Here is a 21,630-nt window from a genome sequence, read left to right as displayed (position 1 = left end):
AATACACATCTCACGTAATTTGATGCTCATTGATACTGCACTACTGTGTCAGGAACGTGTTGATGTAAAATCTTTCAGTTTAATGGATCTTATTACAAGTTTTCAACTCTTCTTAGCACGACTTCTGACAGAACAAAGGTTTTATATATCTTTACACGATCGCATATCACATATGAACGATCGCATATCCCTTCTGAAATATCGATCACCCCTGGTAAAACAACTGTTTAGATATTCTACACGATTGTTTGCTTAAGGATACACGATCATTTTGTAACTATTTTTTTATTATCCTTTTTTCTTTCTATACTAGAATCAGAATGAATTGTTTGATGATATTAACATGTATGATGATCTTCGTGATGATTCTAGTCATCACAATTTGGACAAGAATGATGACCATCAAAATAACAAACATGTGATCATCCATGAGAATTCATCTGTTCAAGAGCCACATCTTCAAGAATCTACTGTAGAAACTCAACTGTTAGTGTTTAATTCTTTAGTTACTGCTTTATATTGTTTAAAATTGCTTAGATTATAAATAAACAACAATGATTTTTTTTTTTCTGTGTAGGGAACAAAAATGAAACAACGCCTCAACATCAAGAGCAGTCAGGCAGTGATATTAGCATATATGGCAGAGATGCACATTTGATATTAGCTATAAGTAATATAGCAGAAAATATGGAAGGTCATACTCAAACAGAAAAGGGACTGCTAGAATGATTGAAAATCTTCCGTTGGTAAGCCAACCACTTCCACTTTGTGAGATGCTACCATTAACTATGTCAAAGGTCTTGCATTAGTTTAATTGGTATGTGTGCCCTAAAGGGATAAAATCTCTTGGCAGTGAAAGACTTTACAAAACCATTCATCAATTTTAATTTGAAAATTCCAAATACAAGTACATTGACAATATTTAGAATCAAAGTTCTAAATAAAGAACTAAATATGCTTTTAAATTAAAAGATACATAGAACTTACTCTTGTTGACGTCTCTGAATCTATAATCCACCGAATTGGGGACACCACCCGTTAGAGACCTTCCTATCTTCGAAGATGAGATTGGTTTGTGGAAAACAATTGGAATGAAAAAAAAATTTATAGAGAAACTATGTAACACCCCCAATATCAAGGTATTTCTCTCAAGCTAAATTTTTTAAATTTTATTAAGATTTTAAGGAATTTGGTTGTGGTGTGGATTTAGCAGGAAGTGAAGGGGGCTTTTATGAAAAAATATACTAATACTAAAGGTTAAATAATAATATATATAATAATAATAGAATTAATGTTATTATTAATTTAAAATATCAATTCTTTATTGATTCACGTGCAACCCCATCTCTTTCTCCTTCACTCTTCCTCTTCCCCGTGCCCACTGCCGCTTGCCTCCCTTAGCCATTTTATATTACTCTTGGACGTCAACCGGCCACGCCGTCATTGATCGCTTCGTCTCCGTTGAAGCTGAAGCACCGTTCGTCGTGAGTTCGAACTCTCGGCATCGCGTCTCACCTATGTTTTCCAGCCAAGCTGTGATTCATTCGCGCGTAGCTCCTTCGACGTTCGCGCCACCACATTCTGCTCCAGGTGATGAGTAACGTCACCGATTGACCTATCATCTCACCGGCGTTGTTACTTAGTTGAAGCAGCCGTCGACCAGACCTGAGCCCGTCGCGTCTGTTGAAGTGCCATCGCGCGGCTCTTCACCTTCCAGCCATGGGTTGTAAGCTGAAGTTTGTTTTTCGTTTGTTGATTAGATCTGATCTATTACACGCGTCGATTCTAGTTATTCGAAGTTGTTGCCCCCATTTTACTCTAATTTTTGGGATTTTTGTGGTAAGTTGTATTGGTGAGTGTGGTGGTTTTACATTGTAATTATCCTTGGGTTGTAGTTTTGGATAATTAGTTCAATTGTTAATTGATTCTTGAAGGTAGCATTTGAGTTCTTTGGATTCACAACTAAATTGTAGATTTGTTGGAGTTCGATTCGCCAATACTTTGGTAAGCTAGAATTTACATTGAGGAAATTAAATGAAAGAAAGTATTGTGAAAGTAATTGAGTTCCATATTCTTATTATTAGGTTTCTTCGTTCGAGAAATTTGAGTAACATTAAAGTAAGGGGTTTCTATTACTGGACTCTTTGAAAGTTTTTGAAATGTGTTGACTGTTTGGATCTCTGGACTTAGTATGGTTTACCAAATATATGTAGAAGTAGATATGATGACAAATGTATATTATGTCAGACTGGTATAGAAGTAGATACGATGGATAATGTATTTGTAACTGAGAAAGGTGTTATGTATATATATATATATCTTGACTGTCTGGTGTGTTGTTATAGTATCAACTGATTTTGTGATAGATTGAATAGATTGAACGTAAGTGTGTTAAGTTGGATTGATGATATGATGGAGTAGTTTGACTATACTAGGAATGGATTGATTAAATGTTTATAACAGACTAAGGGAAAATTGTTAGCTTTGTCGATTGGGTAGTGTGCCTTGAAGGTGTCCTACGGGATCACCACCTGTTGTGTATTCTTCGAGAGCACTACAATGACATGTGCATTCTTCGAGAGCAATAGACTGACATGTGCATTCTTCGAGAGCACTAGACGGACATGTGCTTTCTGCAGAGCACTAGACTAATATTTGTGTCCTTTAGGGCATTGGACTGATTATGTGTATTCCTACATGATCACAAGACTTTTAAAGTGCAGGGCACCTCCAATAGGAAGTTAACAATTTTATTTTTCTTCTAACAGGATCAGTCGTGAGTCTCTTAGTGGGTATGTTTATACTCACCCTTTTATGTTTAATCTTTTTCCGTGAAACTGCCATAAGGAAATGTCTTCAAATTGCTTCTACTTTATATTTTTTTTATTTTGGTTTTCTTTAGTAATTGAGACTGTTTTGGGTTTCATGATTGAACGACTTTTATGTTTTGAACTTTCTTTATTATCGATACTTTTACACTTTCAAAATTTTATTTGAAATAGAGCCCGAATAAAAACTCTTTAATGTTGTTAAAAATATATTTTTTAAATTATAAAGTCTTATGGTTAAGGATGAATCTAGTCTTAAAGTAATAACTTCAGCTTAATTCGAAAAATTAGGTCGTTACAATCTATTTTGCAGAAAAGAAAATCATCGATTTTATTTTGGTTAAGAAAATGTTTTTCTTCTACATATTTATAACTCTCTTTCTTTCATTGAGTAGGAGACGGGGTAGGAGAAAATCATAGGATTCTATTAACTTAAAAATTATTAAATTAATAGAAGTTTCAAATCAACTAACTAATTAACCATTAATCAATTAGTTAATAATTAATTAAATCATATTTAATTAATATTTCATTTAAATCTTATTGAATGAATATCTCTCCAATACCTTATAGTTTTATATTAATTTAATTAAATCAAATTTAATTAAATAATATTAAACTAAACTATTAATTAGAAAAATTAAAAAAAAAAAAGCATGCACAAATAGAGACAAATAGACATTGATGATAGTTATCTATCTCTATCTATCTGAAACAAGCACACATAAATTGTTATATTTCTCTATCGGATGGACAAAAATAGCAGTCTATTTATATCTACCTGAGATACAAACATTAAAAAAAAAAAAAAAACCTTACCAATAAAATTCTTGACTTTTCATGTTATTCTAAATGCAACGCGTTCTCAGCCCAAGAAGTCAAACAACTCTTCATTGTAAAAGTAGCTTTACTTCTTTCATCAAACCACTTTTGCAATACATCTCTAATTGAACTAAACATGGTAGCTACAGGTGGTTCTCTAAGATCTTTAAAAACTAAATTTACACTGTCTACACAATTTGATGTCATCATTCTATATATGAAACTCATTATACCTGAGATAGATTCAACCAATTTATCAAAGAACCTTGGAATCAACATGTATGATTTAACCGTGTCACCTTTTAATATCTTTACTATGTGTTCTTTCGCCCTCCAAGCTTTCTGCTAACTTATATTAACTCCAAGATTTGTACATGCCTTATGCACAATTGCTTTTGGAATGAAACGATCAGTAGACATGAACCTGAACTCATCTATCAAGCAACTGTCAATTACTGTTGAAGAAGCTTGCATGTGACAACTAGTATTCAATGAACAGTCATGTTCATAAATGTATTTTCATAGCATCCACAACTCGCTCTTCTTATAACGAGATGTCCTAATAAACCATTTGCACTCTTCTAGTAGGCATCTAAATTCAAGAGACCTCAAATTTGATATTGTAGTTCTAAATTGAAAGTTGTTATTCACTTCTATTATGCCAAAACACTTTGAAAGCATCTCTTTACTTTCAAATAAACTATTTTCCTTCAAATCACCATGATATGAGATGTCTCTTATAATTTCATCATTTGAAACATAAGAAGAAGAACCTACATTCAATGCATATCAACATTCTATCGTACACTACTAGAAGAAGAAGACCTTCTAAAAAATCAACAGTTACATGGGCAACTAATGGATGTATATTAGTTGCATCTTTAGCAAAAGATAAATACCAAGCCACATCATTGTCTTTTTTTACTGGCACCACAGTTGGACCTTGCTTTTACCAAAATCAAGTAAAACAGATAATTCTACTTATCCATCCAATTGAATCTGTTCACATATTAAATCAACTAGAGAATTAAAGCTCACTCGGACATCTACCAAAATTTCAGCAACTAAGTAATTCTCATAAATATTACATCCATTCCATTGACCTCCATAAAAAACAACAATAGGAAAAGACATTATAATCTGTAAAAAAAATAATAATAAAATTAAGTATTTAATTGTGATAGAAAGAAATAGATAGACATAGATATACATTTATTACTGAATAAAATAATAAAATGTACAAAATGATAATACTAAACATAATGCAAGAATAAGTAAACGATCGTGCGATGAAATAATATACATTAAACGATCCTATTAACCGTGATAAACGACCATTTAACAACGGTAAATGATAATATTGATTAAAATAAATTATCGTGTTGACATGGGTACACGATCATATGATATTGGTGATCGTATTGAATAGTGTAAACAATCGTCTTGTTATCGGTACACGATCGTGTTAATATTTGTAAGTGATTCTATTGATAGTGGTAACTGATCGTGTAATTCCATGTAAATTATCGTCAAAAACTTTAATATTTGAAAATATGTTATTTTAGAAAAACTACAAGTGTTTGACAACTCTTTGAAAGCTATTGAAATACTCTCAAATTGTATTTTAAGGAATTTTAATAAAAAGAAAGTCTACATAAAAAAATTACCCTTTTTAAAGGAACATTTTTTCTCTAATCACTCCAATGGAACTCAAACACGTACTTCAAGTTAATTCTGGTATCCAAGAATCAGTCTCATCTAACATAAACAAGAACATTCAACTTGATAGAACTTCATTACCTCATTTTTACAATTCCCAAAGTTACTAAATGAAGGACCATTCCTAAAACATACTTACATCCAACTTTCTCCATGAATAAACTTATCGTCTTTTATGTACTGATGAATATAGAGATGGAGCGATCAGAGTTTGTTTATGTACCAAATTAGAGTGAGTTGAGAAAAGAGTGGATTTACACAAGGACGAAATGGCTGGCTGCTGCTTGTTCAAAACTGAAAGTTAGGGTGACCTTGTTTCTCATAGGGACTCAGCAAATTGAAGGGCCTCCAAGTCTACTTCTTGTCTCATTATACATGCCATTAGCCATTCAACGTTGAAAGTCCATATCCCTTTTTCTACGGCCACCAAGGCTTCCTCCACGTCTTCCTCACAAGCCACAAAGATCGTCTTTCATACATTGTTTACTTTATCTAGCTCATGAATCACCTAAATTTTCAAGCATAATGAATTTGCCAAATGAGAGAAAAAATTATGTATATACTACAAGGAAATTGCAAGAATTCACCCTATAAAAAAATATTAAACAAATTCTTGTTCTAGTCCCTAAAATTTTCCATCTTTTTTCAACTTTCAAAATGCTTCCTATGAGATATATTCCAATCACATATAGCAGAAATGACCGATGAGTATTGAATAAATGAATATTAATTGATAAAATAATTTACAAAATACTAAAACCGTTAGTTGGCTACGTTTTGGAAGCTCGATGACTAAAATGGATGTTTTGAAAGTTCTAAGGCTAAAATGGAATTTAAATCAACATAATAGTAAGTTCAAGATCAAAGACAAGCTAAACAATAAAATGTTGCGACCAGAAAACAATCTAATCATAATTAGAAACATGGATGTATGTATTTGTACACCAAATCACAAAAAAATAACTCCAGATTTCGATCTAGAGACAATTAAAAACTTGAACAAATTTGATAATTAAAGAAACACGGAGATGGCCATATGACCCCTTGTGCATAGACTTTTTACATTACATGCTCAATTCCTAGGATCAAAACAAACATAAATATTAAAGACTTAAGAAGCACATACACTCAAGTTTGGCTAGTGTATCAATAAACAATATGTATGGAACACTCGGAGAACACGTGTTGAACACTAGTTAGTACAATAGATGTGTTAGACAACAAGTATTCCAATGCAATAAAGGTCAAGATTGGTTACACACACATATTAAACTCTTGGCTTTGAATAAGTTTTGAGTGAAGGATGAGCTTATTTTTAAGCATATAAATACATAAACTTATTGACTTTGAATTTCTATATAAATATGATACATACTTTTTAAATTATATATATTAAAACTGTGTTCTAGCACTATCCTATATTTTTTAGAAAAAAATGACACGTCACCATGTCTATAATTTATTGACCCATGTCTAGAATTCGTATACGTGCTTGTTTGTTGAGAACTTCACGTCTTCATTAGATGGGAGGATAGCCATATTATAGTGGTTGTATGTGTAATATAGAGAACCAAACCTAGTACTCGAGATTTGTACAATAACAGAGAACTTACATTTCCACCGGCTGACTTGACTATCAGGGATAGAGTTTTAGGTGGTGGTTGAGCGTGAGCTGATATGCAAACATCATACCCTTCAAATAAAGCTCAAAAACATGCTTTTGCCTTGAGAACTGCAGCTTTTAGGCTGGCTCGATACTTCGATATGTAGTCATCATCATTTAGTATGTAAGGCAACTCGTCTGCAGATCAATAAGGAATTAATCAATCACAAAAATTAGGTAGGATGAAAAACATAAGTGGAAGAAAATACATTACGCTTTGATACTAGCAAGCCATTCGAACTTACCAACAAATCTGCCTTCCCGGTAGCTTTCCTTTAACCAACTGGAGGAGACAATCCAAGCTCTGAGTAATTTGCAATTAACTTGCAATTTTAGTAACAAGATATAGTAAAAATTATGAGCAAGAGCACACTGACACGCTTGAAGCCACATGGTAATGCATATGCTCGATAATCATTGAGAACAATAACAGGAGAAAATAAAGTTAAGAACAGTAGCTTGAAGAACAAAAAACAATCTACAACATAAAATCTTCAAAAACACATTGCTTAAAATCAAGTTTACTAATATAAAAGGTAAGATATTACGTTCCACTCTCCACACTACTGAAGTTCAACATTTCACATGAAAGAAATGAAATACTACTCCCAAATATAACTGAAAAAAGCATAATTGGGTAAAGAAAAAGCATAGAGAAATGCAAAAGAATCCTTGGCTTTGATATATTGAAAGGTAAAAAATATCAACCATAGATGTCCGGGAGAAGAACTCCTACAAATACACACTTAACGCAGATTATCATTCGCTAACATGAGACCTTCTAGAGGAATTCTGTTAGGATACTTCCTAACAAGAACAAGATCTTAATTTATTATAATGAACTATAAGAAAATACAAGATAAAACCAAGTATAAGGCACTTGGAACCTCCCTCTTGAGTACTCTCACCCAAGCCCTAGATCACTTCCCAGAATTCTCCCCTCACTTACCCTCCCTCCATTTATAATAAGATGTAACCACACTTACATAATAACTACTAGTAACTTTCTAAATATCTAATTACCCTTATACCCCTAACCTTATACTAATCTAGGTATCTAACATTACCCGATGCTTCAAAACACCTTGTCCTCAAGGTGTGCTTGCAAACATGATCAAGGCCCCTTTCTCTTTTTTTCTCTTTTTAATTGCAAACAATCCCCAGCATTCTGCTCTTCAATGTTGAAAAAGAAATCCTCCCCTTCGGCTTTGAAAAACTCTCGATTCCAATAAGGTCCATTGACTTCAGCCCACAAAGCAGCCCAATGTACTTGAATTTTCCTTTTCCAAAACACATTGTCTTAGTTAACCCTTTGCATATCACCAACAAGTGTTTAATTTTCAAACTCTTCATCTCTAGTGGGCTAGGCCATAATCAAAGTGTTGCGTCAAGACCAAAATCATACTGCCGCCGGTTTCATTCCTAGGACCCACCTACATACAAGTTTTTCTTCCCTCCTATTTTTGGAACTCTCCACCCACTTCATCTACAAAATGATGTGCCCCAATGTTTTATTTAGAATAAGTTGAAGCTCATTTAGAGTAAGTTGAAGCCCACTTGAAATAGTAAAACCCAAGATTGTTCCTTTTGTCCTAATCCTCTGTCCTACCAATTTCTACCACGCCATTGGCACCATCATGTGTGCAACAACTTCTTCCTCGTCACGTGATTCACCCCTATTCCAGACCACCTTCTCGAGCCTCTGTAGACCGATAACTATCGGCTTCTTCTTTCTCCATTGCAACCAGCCATTTTGTGTTTCTTTTAGCAACAAATTTTTCTTCACTCGAGTCTTCATTTCGAGCCTCACAGGTAATCCTCGTCGACCTTCCTCTATAGTTTCTTCTTGGTCACTCTTTGCCATCCTCTTCACCTTCGTTGTATAACCGTTGCAATCACGTTTTCCTCGATTCTTCTATGGATTCAGATCCTTCTTGAAATCCATCAATTTATGGACCTGAAGATTCCAATCCGTTCTAAATAAACACAATCCAGATCAGTGCCACTGAACACAGGCATTTCAACCTTCTTGAATTTGCTATGATCGTTCGAGTTTTCATCCCTTTCAAACTTGTTTGTTTTACCTTCTACCTTGATTTCCTTCAATGTCTTACCTCCACCTTCGATTATACTCTCAATCGTTGGTCCTTTGCTCGACGATCCTTCCATTCTTTCGGAGATCGTCAAATTATCCTTCTGCTATTCCTTCGATGCATTTAGCAACCGTTCTTGTTTTTCCAACTAGATGACCAGTCTTTCGATGCTTTTTGGCAAGCATAACAAGTTTTCTTCAATTGCCAGCAACTTGTGTAACTCCACTTGTATCCCCGAGATTTCCTTATCAGAGGTCTCCAACTTCTCTTTGATCCGTTTTTGTGCTGCTCTATCATTCTCCCAAGTAAAAACGCTCTGATACCAATTTGTTAAGATACTGTAAATATACGGCAAGTGTATCTTACTTTATTGAATTACCTCAATGAATTACAGTATAGAGAATAAAAAATCACTCACATCTACTTCCTAAAGGCACACTCCAGTGAGGATCACAACAAAGAACAAGAAAAACTAAGAACAAACCGCAACCATGAAAATGACCAAAACAAACAATAAAAAGAACTTGACTTGGACCCTCTACTTCTCCCGAGCACGAAAGACGGCAGCCTCTACTTCTTTGGAATATTTTGTCCCCTTTCTCCCTCCTCTTTCTTCCATTTTATTTTGCTTTACTAACAAACTAATGGGAAAGATCTCCTCCGATATTCTCTCCTCCTATAATCTCTCCTATATTCTCGTGTGGGTCAATATTACCCTTTTTAATTCTTCTACTGTATTTAAATTTGGATCTTAAGAACGTATTGTGCATTTCCCAGAACTTTCATTTGAAATTGCATAGCTAGCATTTCTTGATATTAGTATGAAATCCTATGTCCTTTTCCAATAAGTAGATATCATTACATACAGACTAAGAATACTACAATGGAATTGACGACCTTTTTTGTAAACATAAGGTTCGTCAACCTTTTGTATCAAAGCCATAAGATTTGATCATAGTATCAAATCTTATATTCCAGGTCTAGATGTTTGTTTTAATCCATAAATGGATTTTTGAATCTTACAAATTTTGTTCTTGATCTTGATCTATAAACCCCTAATTGAGTAATATAGATACTCTCTTCACGATTTTTCATTCAAAAAAAGTTGTCTTGACATCCATCTGCCAAATTTCATAATCATAAAACATGCGATGCATAAGACTATTCTAATTGACTTTAGCATGCAACGATAGAGAAAGTTTCTTCATAGTCTATGTTAGAAAGAGACATGCGCAGTGGAAAAATGGAATACAAAATTACCCTAATTGCACCTATTTAACTTGCAACCCTAAATTAAAGAATTAGGGTTTAGGAAATATTATACCTTTGTATCTATTCGAATATGAACGTCTATACCTCTCACAAAATTCCAAAAGTTTTTGAAACCAAAATGTAACACCTTAAACTTACACTATACTACAAAACAGGCTTTCTTGACGTTTGTAGTTTTAATTACTTGACGTTTTTGAAAAAAACGTCAAGAAAGCGGTGATTTCAAAGAAAAAACGTCAGAATTTCTATGAAAAGGCGGAGATATGCAATCTTCAACTTTCTTGACGTTTTTTAAACGTCAAGTAATACTTATTTATCCTTGACGTTTTAAAAACGTCAAGTAATATCTATTAAATTCTTGAAGTTTTTAAAAACGTCAACTATTTTTATAAATTCGACATTCTTGACATTTTTAAACATCAAGAGAGCGGTTGTTCTTGACGTTTTAAAAACGTCAGTTCGATTAAATAAAAAAAAAAGGAAACACGCATTATAATTAGGTGAGAATTAATCCTTTTGCCTAGAAATTAAAACGCATCTTCTTCTTCTTCACGCCTAAGCATTTCGAAATCTCACCTTCACATTGTCGTCGCGCTTGAATTTTTGAAATCTCCAACTGAAATCACCGTTCTTGAAGTTTGGGAAGCCCTATCCCACACCCATTCTTGACGTGATTCGAAATTGCTTTCACACTCGTTCGAAATCACCATTCGAAATCGCCACGAAGATTAATTCCATCTCTTCACACTCAATCTCCGTCTGCCATCCACCGTGCTTCAAGTCGGGTCCTTCGGAAAATGTCATCCATCGTCGCTTTCTATACGAAACTCCATCCTTCTTTATTTAGAGATTAGAAATTAATCTCATTCACGTATGAAGATATCTTGATTTGTGATTTGAACCTTTTGTATTTGTATAGAAGCAACGTATTGCTCATGGTGCTTTGGGTTTTTTGGGTTAGAAATTTGAACCTCACGCATGAAGAGGTTAGAAATTAATTCCTCTTCCCTCTTCACGTATAAAAGTTGGGGAAAGTCCATATATCACATGGTGCTTTGGTTCTCCTAACAAATCCAATGGAGTTGATGATTGATATGAGAAGATACAGATTGATAGAAGGAGATATGGCTTATACGGGACCGTATTTTCCCTACTGTCACACAGTAGGTGAGTAATGTAACTATTTTCCATTAACTTTCTCTACCTTCTATTTATCTTGGCTTATACGGTTGTATTATGGTTGAGAAATGGTCGTCCATCTTACTGCTTGATGTTGTTTGAAAAAAAGACTAACCATTTTTAAACCAAATTTGTCCCGAATGCACAGATGACCGCGAGGGATACTCTAAACTCTGCACTTGATGAAGAAATGTCTCCTGATCAAAAAAAAAAAAAACATTGATGAGAGAAGAGGTGAGGGAGAATGAACACAAACCCATTTATGTTTGTATATTATATGATTTGTCTACACTTATGATTAATTTCAAAACATTTTGATGCAGGTGGAGAATATCAGGAGACTTATAAGGTTAGGTAGGTGGAAGAGATGATCTTACTTCACATGATATTTGAATTTCTTATTCATTTAATTGTACATTTTAACAATTTTTGGCTTTTTTATTCCCTTCAATTAGATAACAAATGGATTTTGGAGAAATATGGTTCTGAGAGGGTTCTTGATACCTATCACAGAGGTTGTTTCTTAACCAGAAACATTGTTTTCCGTCAATTTTATTGAACTACATTGTTATTTCATCATTGCAGAAGCTGTATTTGTATCAAAATTTCTCCATTCTATTGGAATTTTTTTATATTTTTGCAATTTATTATTCAATCAATCACTTCCCTCTTTGTTCATGCCTAATAAAAATCTAGCTACTTTTTGAAATTACAGGAGGTAAAATGCAGAACATTTGTTAACCAGTCACTTATTTCTGACTAAAAAAGGTAACAACCAATTTGTTAACCATGTTTGCACTTTCATATTGTTTAATTTTTTTTTGTTACACTTTCATATTAACTATAGTTTGCAAATAGGTAACAAGAATTTATTTTTTTAGAACTTAAAACACAATGGTTGGATATCCAGTTGTGATTTATGCATATTTTTTGTATTGGCTTTTTGTTTGATTGTGTTGAAAGAAAGTTATAGTTCAAAGTGTTAGAGGCTTGGCACCTTAGATTTGCAATTCCATTATGTCTTCCTCTTTCGTGCATTATAATTATAAGTGTGTAGAAAAACATGTGGTGTTTGTTTAATTATACAATGTACTTACTTTCCCTCATGTGTGCATTATAAGTATTTCTGGCTTACTAATAACTTCATTGAAATTCTAGTTAATTTATTTATGATCTATCACTAAACAATTACACAAGCTGAAGTGAATGAATAAATGTGCAAACACAAAATCTACTATGATGTTGGTATTGATATGATGGCTGGATTTCTATTATGCTATGTTATATTAATTATCATCAAATTTTTTTCAGGCTGCTGGAACCGGTGACTTAGAGCTTTTTCGTTGCGACTTGGAGCTTTCTCAAACTGTTTTGGGAAGTTTTTGGGATAGTTTTTAGATAAGTTAGTTAATTTAGGAAGTTGAGTTGAACTAGGATTTGAGTTGAACTTATGACCAACTAATGAGATTGTTTATATTATTTTTGCAACTGATATGAAATATTCATATATGTATTGTTTGAAATGATTATATATAATATGGTGAAGCATTTTATTTATATATGATTATTTTTCTAACGCTTTGCACTATACTAAAAGCCTTTGATCTTCTTCCCCCCAATGTTTTCATAAACTTCTTAAGACAGCCCTAACCTTGGTTAGGCTCGGATCTCCTTGGATTATTACCTTCTTCCCTGATATGTAAATGTTAACATCAGATTCTTCCAATCCACTCCAGTCGTTCCCAAGAATACAATCACTGCATTCCAAGTATGGCAACTACCCCTCGAACTTCAAGTGTAAAACTCATTCACTACCTTCTAGTCTCCCAGCATTAACTCAACATCTTCACAAATTACCTTCCCTTTGACTACAGTGCCCGAGCCCAAAATGACTCCATAATTCGACGTTTCTTTTGTACTCAGTTGCAACTCTTTCACTATTTTTTTCTGAAATGAAATTGCGTGTGACTCCACAATCAATTAGTACTATAGCCACCTTCCCTTGTATCATCTCTTTTACCTTCATTTTCCCTAGGTTGGATAATCCCACCACATAATTAATGGATAATTCCACCACCACCTGACTCTCCTCTACGATCTCAGGGGCATTCAATTCTTTCTGATCAATTCCTCCTTCAATAATTTCATACTCCTCGCCTTCTTCCTTCACAACAATCATTCGCAATTCCCTTTGCTCTTTCATCTTGCATTTGTGGTCATGAGAATATTTCTCATTACAGTGAAAGCACAATCCCTTCTTTCTAGATTGAAATTCAGCATCAAATAAGCGCTTCGTCTGTCCCTCTTTCCGTACTTCCTCTTTTGTTGTTCCTCGTAGAGTAATAGTTCTCATCGGCCAATTCATTCCTCCTTTACTTTCTTCTGTATTCGCAATGGTATTAGCCTTGGTGCTATTGTGGGAGTTTATCACCTTTTCTCCAGAATATCCAGAAAGATTTGCTTCCTGACATCTTCCTTGTTCTCTACCTTTTGCGCGATTAGTATCATTTGTGCTAATCCCTTCGACTCACATAAATCCATCTCCGCCTAGATCCACAGTTTCAATCCTGACATAAATGTCTCTTTTACCACCTTCTCTAATAGGTCCGACAAAGGAGCTACCACCACTTATCGAATAAATTTTGATATTCCTCTATCGTTGTCTTTTGTTGAATTTGCAAGAACCTTACATACAATGATTCCTCCCTCACGGATCGAAATCGCACCAATAATCTTTCCTTCATATTCACCCAATCTACAAAGTTCTCTCGTTCTTCTTCAGAACGGTAAAAGTTCAATGCTAGTCCCTCAAAACTAATAGTGGATACAGTCATTTTCTCAAATTCAGTAAGTTTATGAATGTGCAAATACCTCTCTACGCGAAACAGCCAAGAATCGAGATCATCTCCATTGAATATCGACATCTCCACCTTCTTAAACTTATTGCAGTCATTATTACTTTCATCATCTATTTTCTTTTCTTCCTTCCTTGTTTCGTTCTCCCATCTTGGTCATCCTTCGCCTTCGTCCACATTCTTCGTCGATGAATTGTGCATTGTTGTCGATTCCATAATTCGTAACATCATCTGATTCTACCTCTCCATATTTTTGGATATTTTGGCCAACGTCTTTTCGATCACCAGTATCTTACTAATCTCTTTCTTAATGTCTTGTATTTCCTGGTCAAACGTCTCCATCTCTTCGATCCGAGTATGAACCATTTGCATTCTTCTTGCCCGAGATCAATGCTCTGATACCAATTTGATGGAAACAAGTCTTGGAATGAAATTGCTACTATAATATTAATGATTAATAGAATAGGAATGAAATCCTAATTACAATATGAAATCCCTCTCCTGTTATCCTCTCTCTCAAGGAAGAATAGAAATTCACTTTCTCAAACAAAACCTAACTTTCCCGCCCACGATTACTTTTTATTTATACTAACAATAAGGTAACTAAACCTTCCCTTTACTAACCCTCACATGCTATTCATGTGCACGTGATATTTTTTTTTTCAATTTCTTTGTCCCTCTTCCGCTGTACAGATGTAATATGGGGGTCTATCAGATTCCTCATCTTTTCAAAACCTCCAATCACACTCAATGCTAAGTTTGACTGCTCCCTTCAGAGTGACGACCCTCATTTTCCCTCATTATGTTTAGAACGCTAAGAATAGGTGGTCTAGTTTTGGTTAGGCCAAAAGTGAAATTTTCCCGCAAAAGCACTAATAATTAGGGAACTCAACACATTCTACTTGACTTAATCGACTTCACTCTCTAATTTTTATGAGCTTTTTTCAATGCATATTGCATATGTTTTTTTTATAGTTGTTGATTGTGTCACATTTTTATGGTTTGCATTTACAAGCCTCTTTTTTCTTTCTTTGGTATGCAATATGGTAATAGGCCCTGCTAGAATCGGTGGGGTAATCTCTCTATGGTTCTACACTTAGTTTCAAAGTTTGATTATTCCCTTCGAAGTGACAACAAGCCTCGTTTTCCCCTATTGTGGATCAGAGAGGATTCCTCCTCTTTTCAAAGCCCTCAATCAAACTCAATGCTAAGTTTAACTACTCCCTTCGAAGTGACAACAAGCCTCGTTTTCCCCTATTGTGGATCAGAGAGGATTCCTCCTCTTTTCAAAGCCCTCAATCAAACTCAATTAGAGTAAAAAGGAAAAAATTTCATCTCGGGCACGTGTACCTCACACGTGTCTCTCTAGGATTTCCAAGTTCTCTCACTCGGCTGGTGAAGGAGGCGAATGCTTGGTGAGTGCTGCGGTCAGCAAGGGATCAAATTTGAAGGTAATTCATTCGGTTTTGGCAGATTGAATGTGATAACTAATGTCATTTGGTATCCATTTCGAAATTGATTACAATTGATCAATTGAACCATTACGAATGATATTCATTTTGATTCGGGAGAATTAACGTCTGTCCAGAAATTGTTTAAATCTATTTCCAAGCTGAATTGATTTGAACTATCTTGAAAGTATTGTGTGTGGTACGAATCGATTTATTGGCAACCACTTCTGGGTTTGAAGACCATGATTTAATTCACTCGCTGAAGGGATCTCGCATGAATCTCCTCGGTTGAATTTCAATTCTTTTTGAGTTCATTCGTGTTCCCAGATTGGGCCGAAAAGATCATCACGGATGTTGGGTTGATGTCCTAAGCATGAAACGATGAAGAAATTATCCAGTGACGTTAAGGAGGTGAAGAAACGCATGATGTCAAGCCTTCAACGCGTACATGATATGGCGGCGAACGACCGAAGGGCGGCGACTGCAAAGGCTGACCTAATTTATGTGAGGAAGAAACGGTCGGACATGAGTGGACCCGAACCGGTTTACGTGAACCGTGAAACATATAAAATAAAAAATCAAAATACAGGAAATGGACCGAGCGGAGATGGTCACATGAAGATTGTTGGCCCAAAGGTGTGTGGGACGATTGTTTTGAATGAAAACTTGATGAAGCCTAGTGAGCCGGTAAATGGGCCGAAGCCGAATGGTGTGGACACATTTATGAATGGAATTGGTCATGGATCTCTGGTTGATGGGCCATCGTTGAATGATGGGCCACCCATCTCACACGAAACTGGGATCTCATAGAAGGAGTGCTTACCTGTTGGTGCTTCAAGTGTTCAGCATGTTGGGCAAATTGCAGCGACCGAAGGATATGGACCTGGGCTGGATGCTATTGCAAGTGCCCCAAAGATTGGGCCGGTTGATGGGCATTTGAATGATGGGCCAGCCATTAGAGAACCGTTTGGTACTAATTCAAATGGTGGGCCGCCTGTTCCGATTCGTGGGCATGAGGTGCATAAATCTAATAATTCTGGAGGTGCAGGTAAAAATTCATGGGCTTCCTTATTTGGCTCAACAAGAGGTTTCTCTATGACCTATACAACTGACTACTGTGGGAGAGAAAATTGTGGTGACCGCGTTTGATTATTAGTCAAGGAGTTAGAGTGTGGGAGAACTCCCTCATCAGGCAATTAATTGATGCAAAATTGCCGTATCTAGTCATCTATCGTCTTATAGAGAAGATTTGGGGTAGAATTGAAATGCCAACAATTACTCTGATGGAGAATGGGCTCATCTGCTTTGAATTCAAACATCTGAAGTCGATAGAGTGGATCTTATCCCGTGGCCCATGGCACCTTGGAGGCAAACCTATGCTCCTCCGCAAATGGACTCCAGGTATAGTTCCTGAATCCTTTGTCTTTGATTCAATTCCTGTTTGGATAAAGTTAGGGAGGATTCCGTTGGAGCTATAGACGGATGTTGGTTTGACTGTGGTAGCGAGTGCAATAGGAAAACCTCTTTCAGTTGATCTTGCTACTAAAGAGAGGCGTCGTCTTTCTTATTCCCGTATATGTGTGGAATTGAATGTGAACAGTATTATGCCTGCCGAAGTAACAGTCAACCTTAGAGGAGAGGAATTTATTGTAACTGTCACTTATGAGTGGAAACGGAAAAAATGTAACTTGTGTCGATCTTTTGGACACTCGCAAAACACCCTTTAAAGAGGCAATGAAAATAGTAAAAAGGAAGCTGCAAGTAAAGAGGTTCCTGTTAAAGAGGTTGTTCCTACTAAAGAGGTGGTTCCAGATTGTGGGGAGTATGGAGATGTTGTGTTGGAATCCTTCCAACACATGGAAGAAGGAGAAATTATTACCCATAAACTGCCTGAAAAGGTGGAGGTAAATCGGGAGGAATTTACCCCAGTTGATAGGAAAAATAGGGGAATGATCTCTATTTGGGACAGAGGGAAAAGGGCGGAAGTGAGTATCACTAACTCCTTTAACAACCTCATGGAGGTGGATAAAGGAGATAAATGGCCTTTATCTATAGTGGATGGCTCCCCTCCTCCCTTACGAGTAGATGACTCTTCTATGGTCGTTTTGAGTACTATAGGTGATGTAATTCCTATGGGAGAGGCGGCTCCCATACACCTCATGGTTAGTTGGTGTACGTGGAACGTGCGGGGCCTTAATAGCCCTGTAAAGTGTAGAGCGGTGAAGGACTTCTTAGCCGTGTCTATGGTGGGTTTCTATTGCATCCTGGATACTAAGTTCGAGAGGAGAACTTTGTCTCGATATCTAGAAGATTTAGTGATTCGTAGGGGTTCATTAGTAACTACAGCAATAGTGGAGTAGGTCGGATGTGGATTATGTGGAAACGTAACAGATTCGTGTTCACGACTAACGAGGTTGTCGACCAGTTTATTTCTGGTGTAATAACAGATTTGATCTCTGGGGAGAAGGTAGAGGTTCTGTGTGTGTATGCCTCTAATAGTAATATCGAGAGACGTGTTTTATGGAGGCGAATAATTGAGATCTCTGCTGGTTGGAGAGGACCGGGTATGGTCTTTGGTGATTTTAACACCATCAGACTCCACTCTGAAGCCTTCGGGGGTGCTCCGAACGTGGAGGATATGGAGGAGTTTGACATGGCTATTCGAGAGGCGGACCTTGTTGAACCCGCGGTCCAGGGGAACTGGTTTACTTGGACTAGTAAGAGACATGGGTTGGGTTTGATGAGGAGACTTGATCGTATCCTAGTGAATGATGAGGGGCTTAGTACATGGCCTAACATGTGGGTTAACGTCCTCCCGTGGGGTATTTCTGATCATTCTTCCATACTTGTCTATCCCAGTAATCAGCGAAGCCAACAAGTGGTCTCTTTTCGTTTCTTTAACCATTGGGTTGAAGAAGCGTCCTTTATGGATGTTGTGTCCTCTGCTTGGACCAAAGATACTAGAGTTTCTCCAATTTGAATAGTGTAAGGAACTTAAGAAATCTCAAGTCGATTCTTCGCAGACATTTTGGTAGGCATATCGAACCATCAGTGAGGATGTTCGTCTTGCCAATGATACCATGGACCGAGCTTAAAGAGAGATGGAGACGAACTCTCTGTTCGGAGGAGGCGACTAATCACGCGAGCTTAGCCACGAAAACTTTTGGAAAGCGGTTAGAGTGGAGGAAGCCGCTATGCGCCAGAAGTCGCAAATCAGATGGTTGAAGCTAGATGACCAGAATACTGCCTTTTTTCATCGATATGTTCGATCAAGGCAGAGCAGCAATGCTTTGAGATCAGTTATTGACGCAGATGGAAATTGGTTGACTAACCATGATCAGGTGACTCAGGTGGTAGTGAATTATTTCAAAGATAGTCTGGGTTCTCAGAATATTAGCTATAGAGAGCTCTCTACTTGTATTGAGGAGATTGTTCAGTTTAGATGGACTGAGGAGTGTTGCCAGGCCCTCCAGTCGCCTATTGGCAGGAAGGAAGTGAGACGTGTTCTGTTCTCCATGGATGGTGGAAAGGCTCCAGGTCATGATGGGTATTCAGTTGGCTTCTTCAAAGGAGCTTGGACAGTGGTTGGAGAGGGCTTCTGTGATGTCGTCTTACACTTCTTTGAGACCAATTACTTCCCTCAAGGGGTGAATACGACTGCTATTACACTTATTCCTAAAAGGAATGGTGTTAATCGATTGGAGGATTTCAGCCCTATATCTTGTTGTAGCGTTATTTATAAGTGCATTTCAAGAATATTGGCAGATAGGCTTCGTGTGTGGCTTCCTTCTTTTGTTAGTGGAAATCAGCCAGCTTTCATCCCTGGGAGGAGTATTATTGACAATATTCTTCTTTGTCAGGAGCTTGTAAGGGCATACCATTTGCACAGAGGTAAACCTCGTCCACTATGAAGGTTGACCTCCAAAAAGCTTATGATTCTGTTAATTGGGATTTCCTCTTTGGCCTGCTGATTGCCATAGGTACGCCTTTAAGATTTGTGAGTTGGGTTCGAGCGTGTGTGACCTCTCCGATGTTCTCCATTATGATTAATGGATCGTTGGAAGGTTTTTTCCATGGGAGGAAAGGACTTAGACAAGGTGACCCTTTATCCCCGTTCTTATTTGTGATGGTCATGGAGGTGCTTTCTCGCATGTTGAACAGCCCACCTAAGAATTTTCAATTCCACCAGTTTTGTGAGAAGGTCAGATTAACTCATCTTACTTTTATAGATGACTTGATGATCTTTTGTACTGCTTATAATCATTCTATAAGTTTCATAAAAGAGAGTATTAAGAGGTTTGGTGAGCTTTCAGGACTGTTTGCTAATCTTGCTAAAAGCTCAATTTTTCTTGTGGGGGTTAATAGTTCGAAAGCTTCTCGGCTTGCTGCTAACATGGGTTTTTCCATTGGTCATCTCCCTGTTAGTTATCTTGGGCTTCCTCTCCTCTCTGGAAGATTGCGGAGCTCTGATTGTGATCCCCTTATTCAGTGTATTACCAGTCGTATTCGGTCTTGGTCTGCTAGAGTGTTATCTTTTGCAGGTAGACTTCAGCTTGTTCGCTCAGTCCTTAGGAGCCTTCAGGTTTATTGGGCTAGTGTGTTCATGCTTCCTATGAAAGTCCACAGAGACGTTGATAAGATCTTGAGGGCTTATCTGTGGAGAGGTAAGGAGGAGGGAAGAGGTGGTGCTAAAGTTGCCTGGGATGAGGTTTGTCTTCCTTTTGATGAAGGAGGTCTTGATATTCGTGATGGATCTTCTTGGAATATAGCTAGCACGTTGAAGATATTATGGTTGCTACTTGTTAAATCTGGTAGTTTGTGAGTTGCTTGGGTGGAATCTTATATCCTTAAAGGGAGTCGCTGTGGGAGATCGATGTTGGGGTGGGTCGATCTTGGTGCTTTAGGGAAATCTTGCGTAAGTGGGATATCCTTAAAGCTCATGTTAAGATGGAGGTCGGCAATGGAAGGAAGTGTAGAGTATGGTTGGTTCCATGGATTCAGGGTGGGCCGATTATCCAGCAGTTTGGGAAGAGGGTGATCTATGATGTGGGTAGTCGGTGGGATGCGAGGCTGGTGGATTTCATGGGTCGGGATGGTGATTGGAGATGGCCGCTTGTTTCTTTGGATTTGATGGACATTTGGGATAGGGTTCAGGGAGTGAGGCCGAGTCCGAGTGTTGAGGATAGGTGGGTTTGGGTGTCGGGGAGTCATGATAGTTTTTCGATCACTAGTGCGTGGGAGACTATTCGTCCTCATAGTAGTAGGGTTGGCTGGTCGGGTTTACTATGGGGTGGGGGAAATATTCCTAAGCACTCCTTCTGTGCTTGGTTGGCCATCAGGGATAGGTTGGGTACTAGAGATAGGTTAAGTCGGTGGGATAGGTCGATTCCTTTATCGTGTTTGCTTTGTGGAGGGAACTATGAGTCTCGTGATCATTTGTTTTTTTCTTGTCATTTTGGGTGGGAGATTTGGTCGAGGATCCTTTTGCTTATGTCATCTTCTCATAGAATCGGTTATTGGGGGGTTGGGTTATCTTGGATTTATAATCAGGGTATTGGGAAGAGTGTGAGGAGAAAACTGTGGCGCCTTCTCTGGTGTGCTACAATTTATTTCATTTGGCAGGAGCGAAATCATCGTCTTCATGGAGGTGCTATTCGGAGCCTATGGTTGTATTCCAGCTCATTCGGTCGTGTATTAAAGCGCGTGCTGCTTCTTGGTTGGATGGTGTTCATGGTCTTATTTAATGTT

General features: G+C 36.9%; 1 protein-coding gene and 1 long non-coding RNA gene across 2 annotated transcripts; one reads left to right on the top strand and one right to left on the bottom strand.

The window, feature by feature from the left end:
- Nucleotides 1-5,354: 5,354 nt before the first annotated feature.
- Nucleotides 5,355-7,466, bottom strand: LOC116403218. The gene is made up of 3 exons (XR_004215869.1): nucleotides 7,278-7,466; nucleotides 6,983-7,170; nucleotides 5,355-5,877 (listed from the first exon to the last, which is right to left on the bottom strand). It is a non-coding gene; the product is annotated as an uncharacterized LOC116403218 (long non-coding RNA).
- Nucleotides 7,467-18,256: 10,790 nt separating this feature from the next.
- LOC116403418 lies at nucleotides 18,257-18,862 on the top strand. The gene has a single exon (XM_031884554.1). It carries the CDS (start codon nucleotides 18,257-18,259, stop codon nucleotides 18,860-18,862), a length of 606 nt encoding a protein of 201 aa, XP_031740414.1.
- The last annotated feature ends 2,768 nt before the right edge of the window (nucleotides 18,863-21,630 follow it).

This window comes from Cucumis sativus, chromosome 4, assembly GCF_000004075.3.
Source record: "Cucumis sativus cultivar 9930 chromosome 4, Cucumber_9930_V3, whole genome shotgun sequence".
In the NCBI taxonomy this organism is placed as follows: Eukaryota; Viridiplantae; Streptophyta; class Magnoliopsida; order Cucurbitales; family Cucurbitaceae; genus Cucumis; species Cucumis sativus.
Note: the sequence above shows the minus strand (reverse complement) of the source record. Positions and strands in the feature narration are given on the sequence as shown.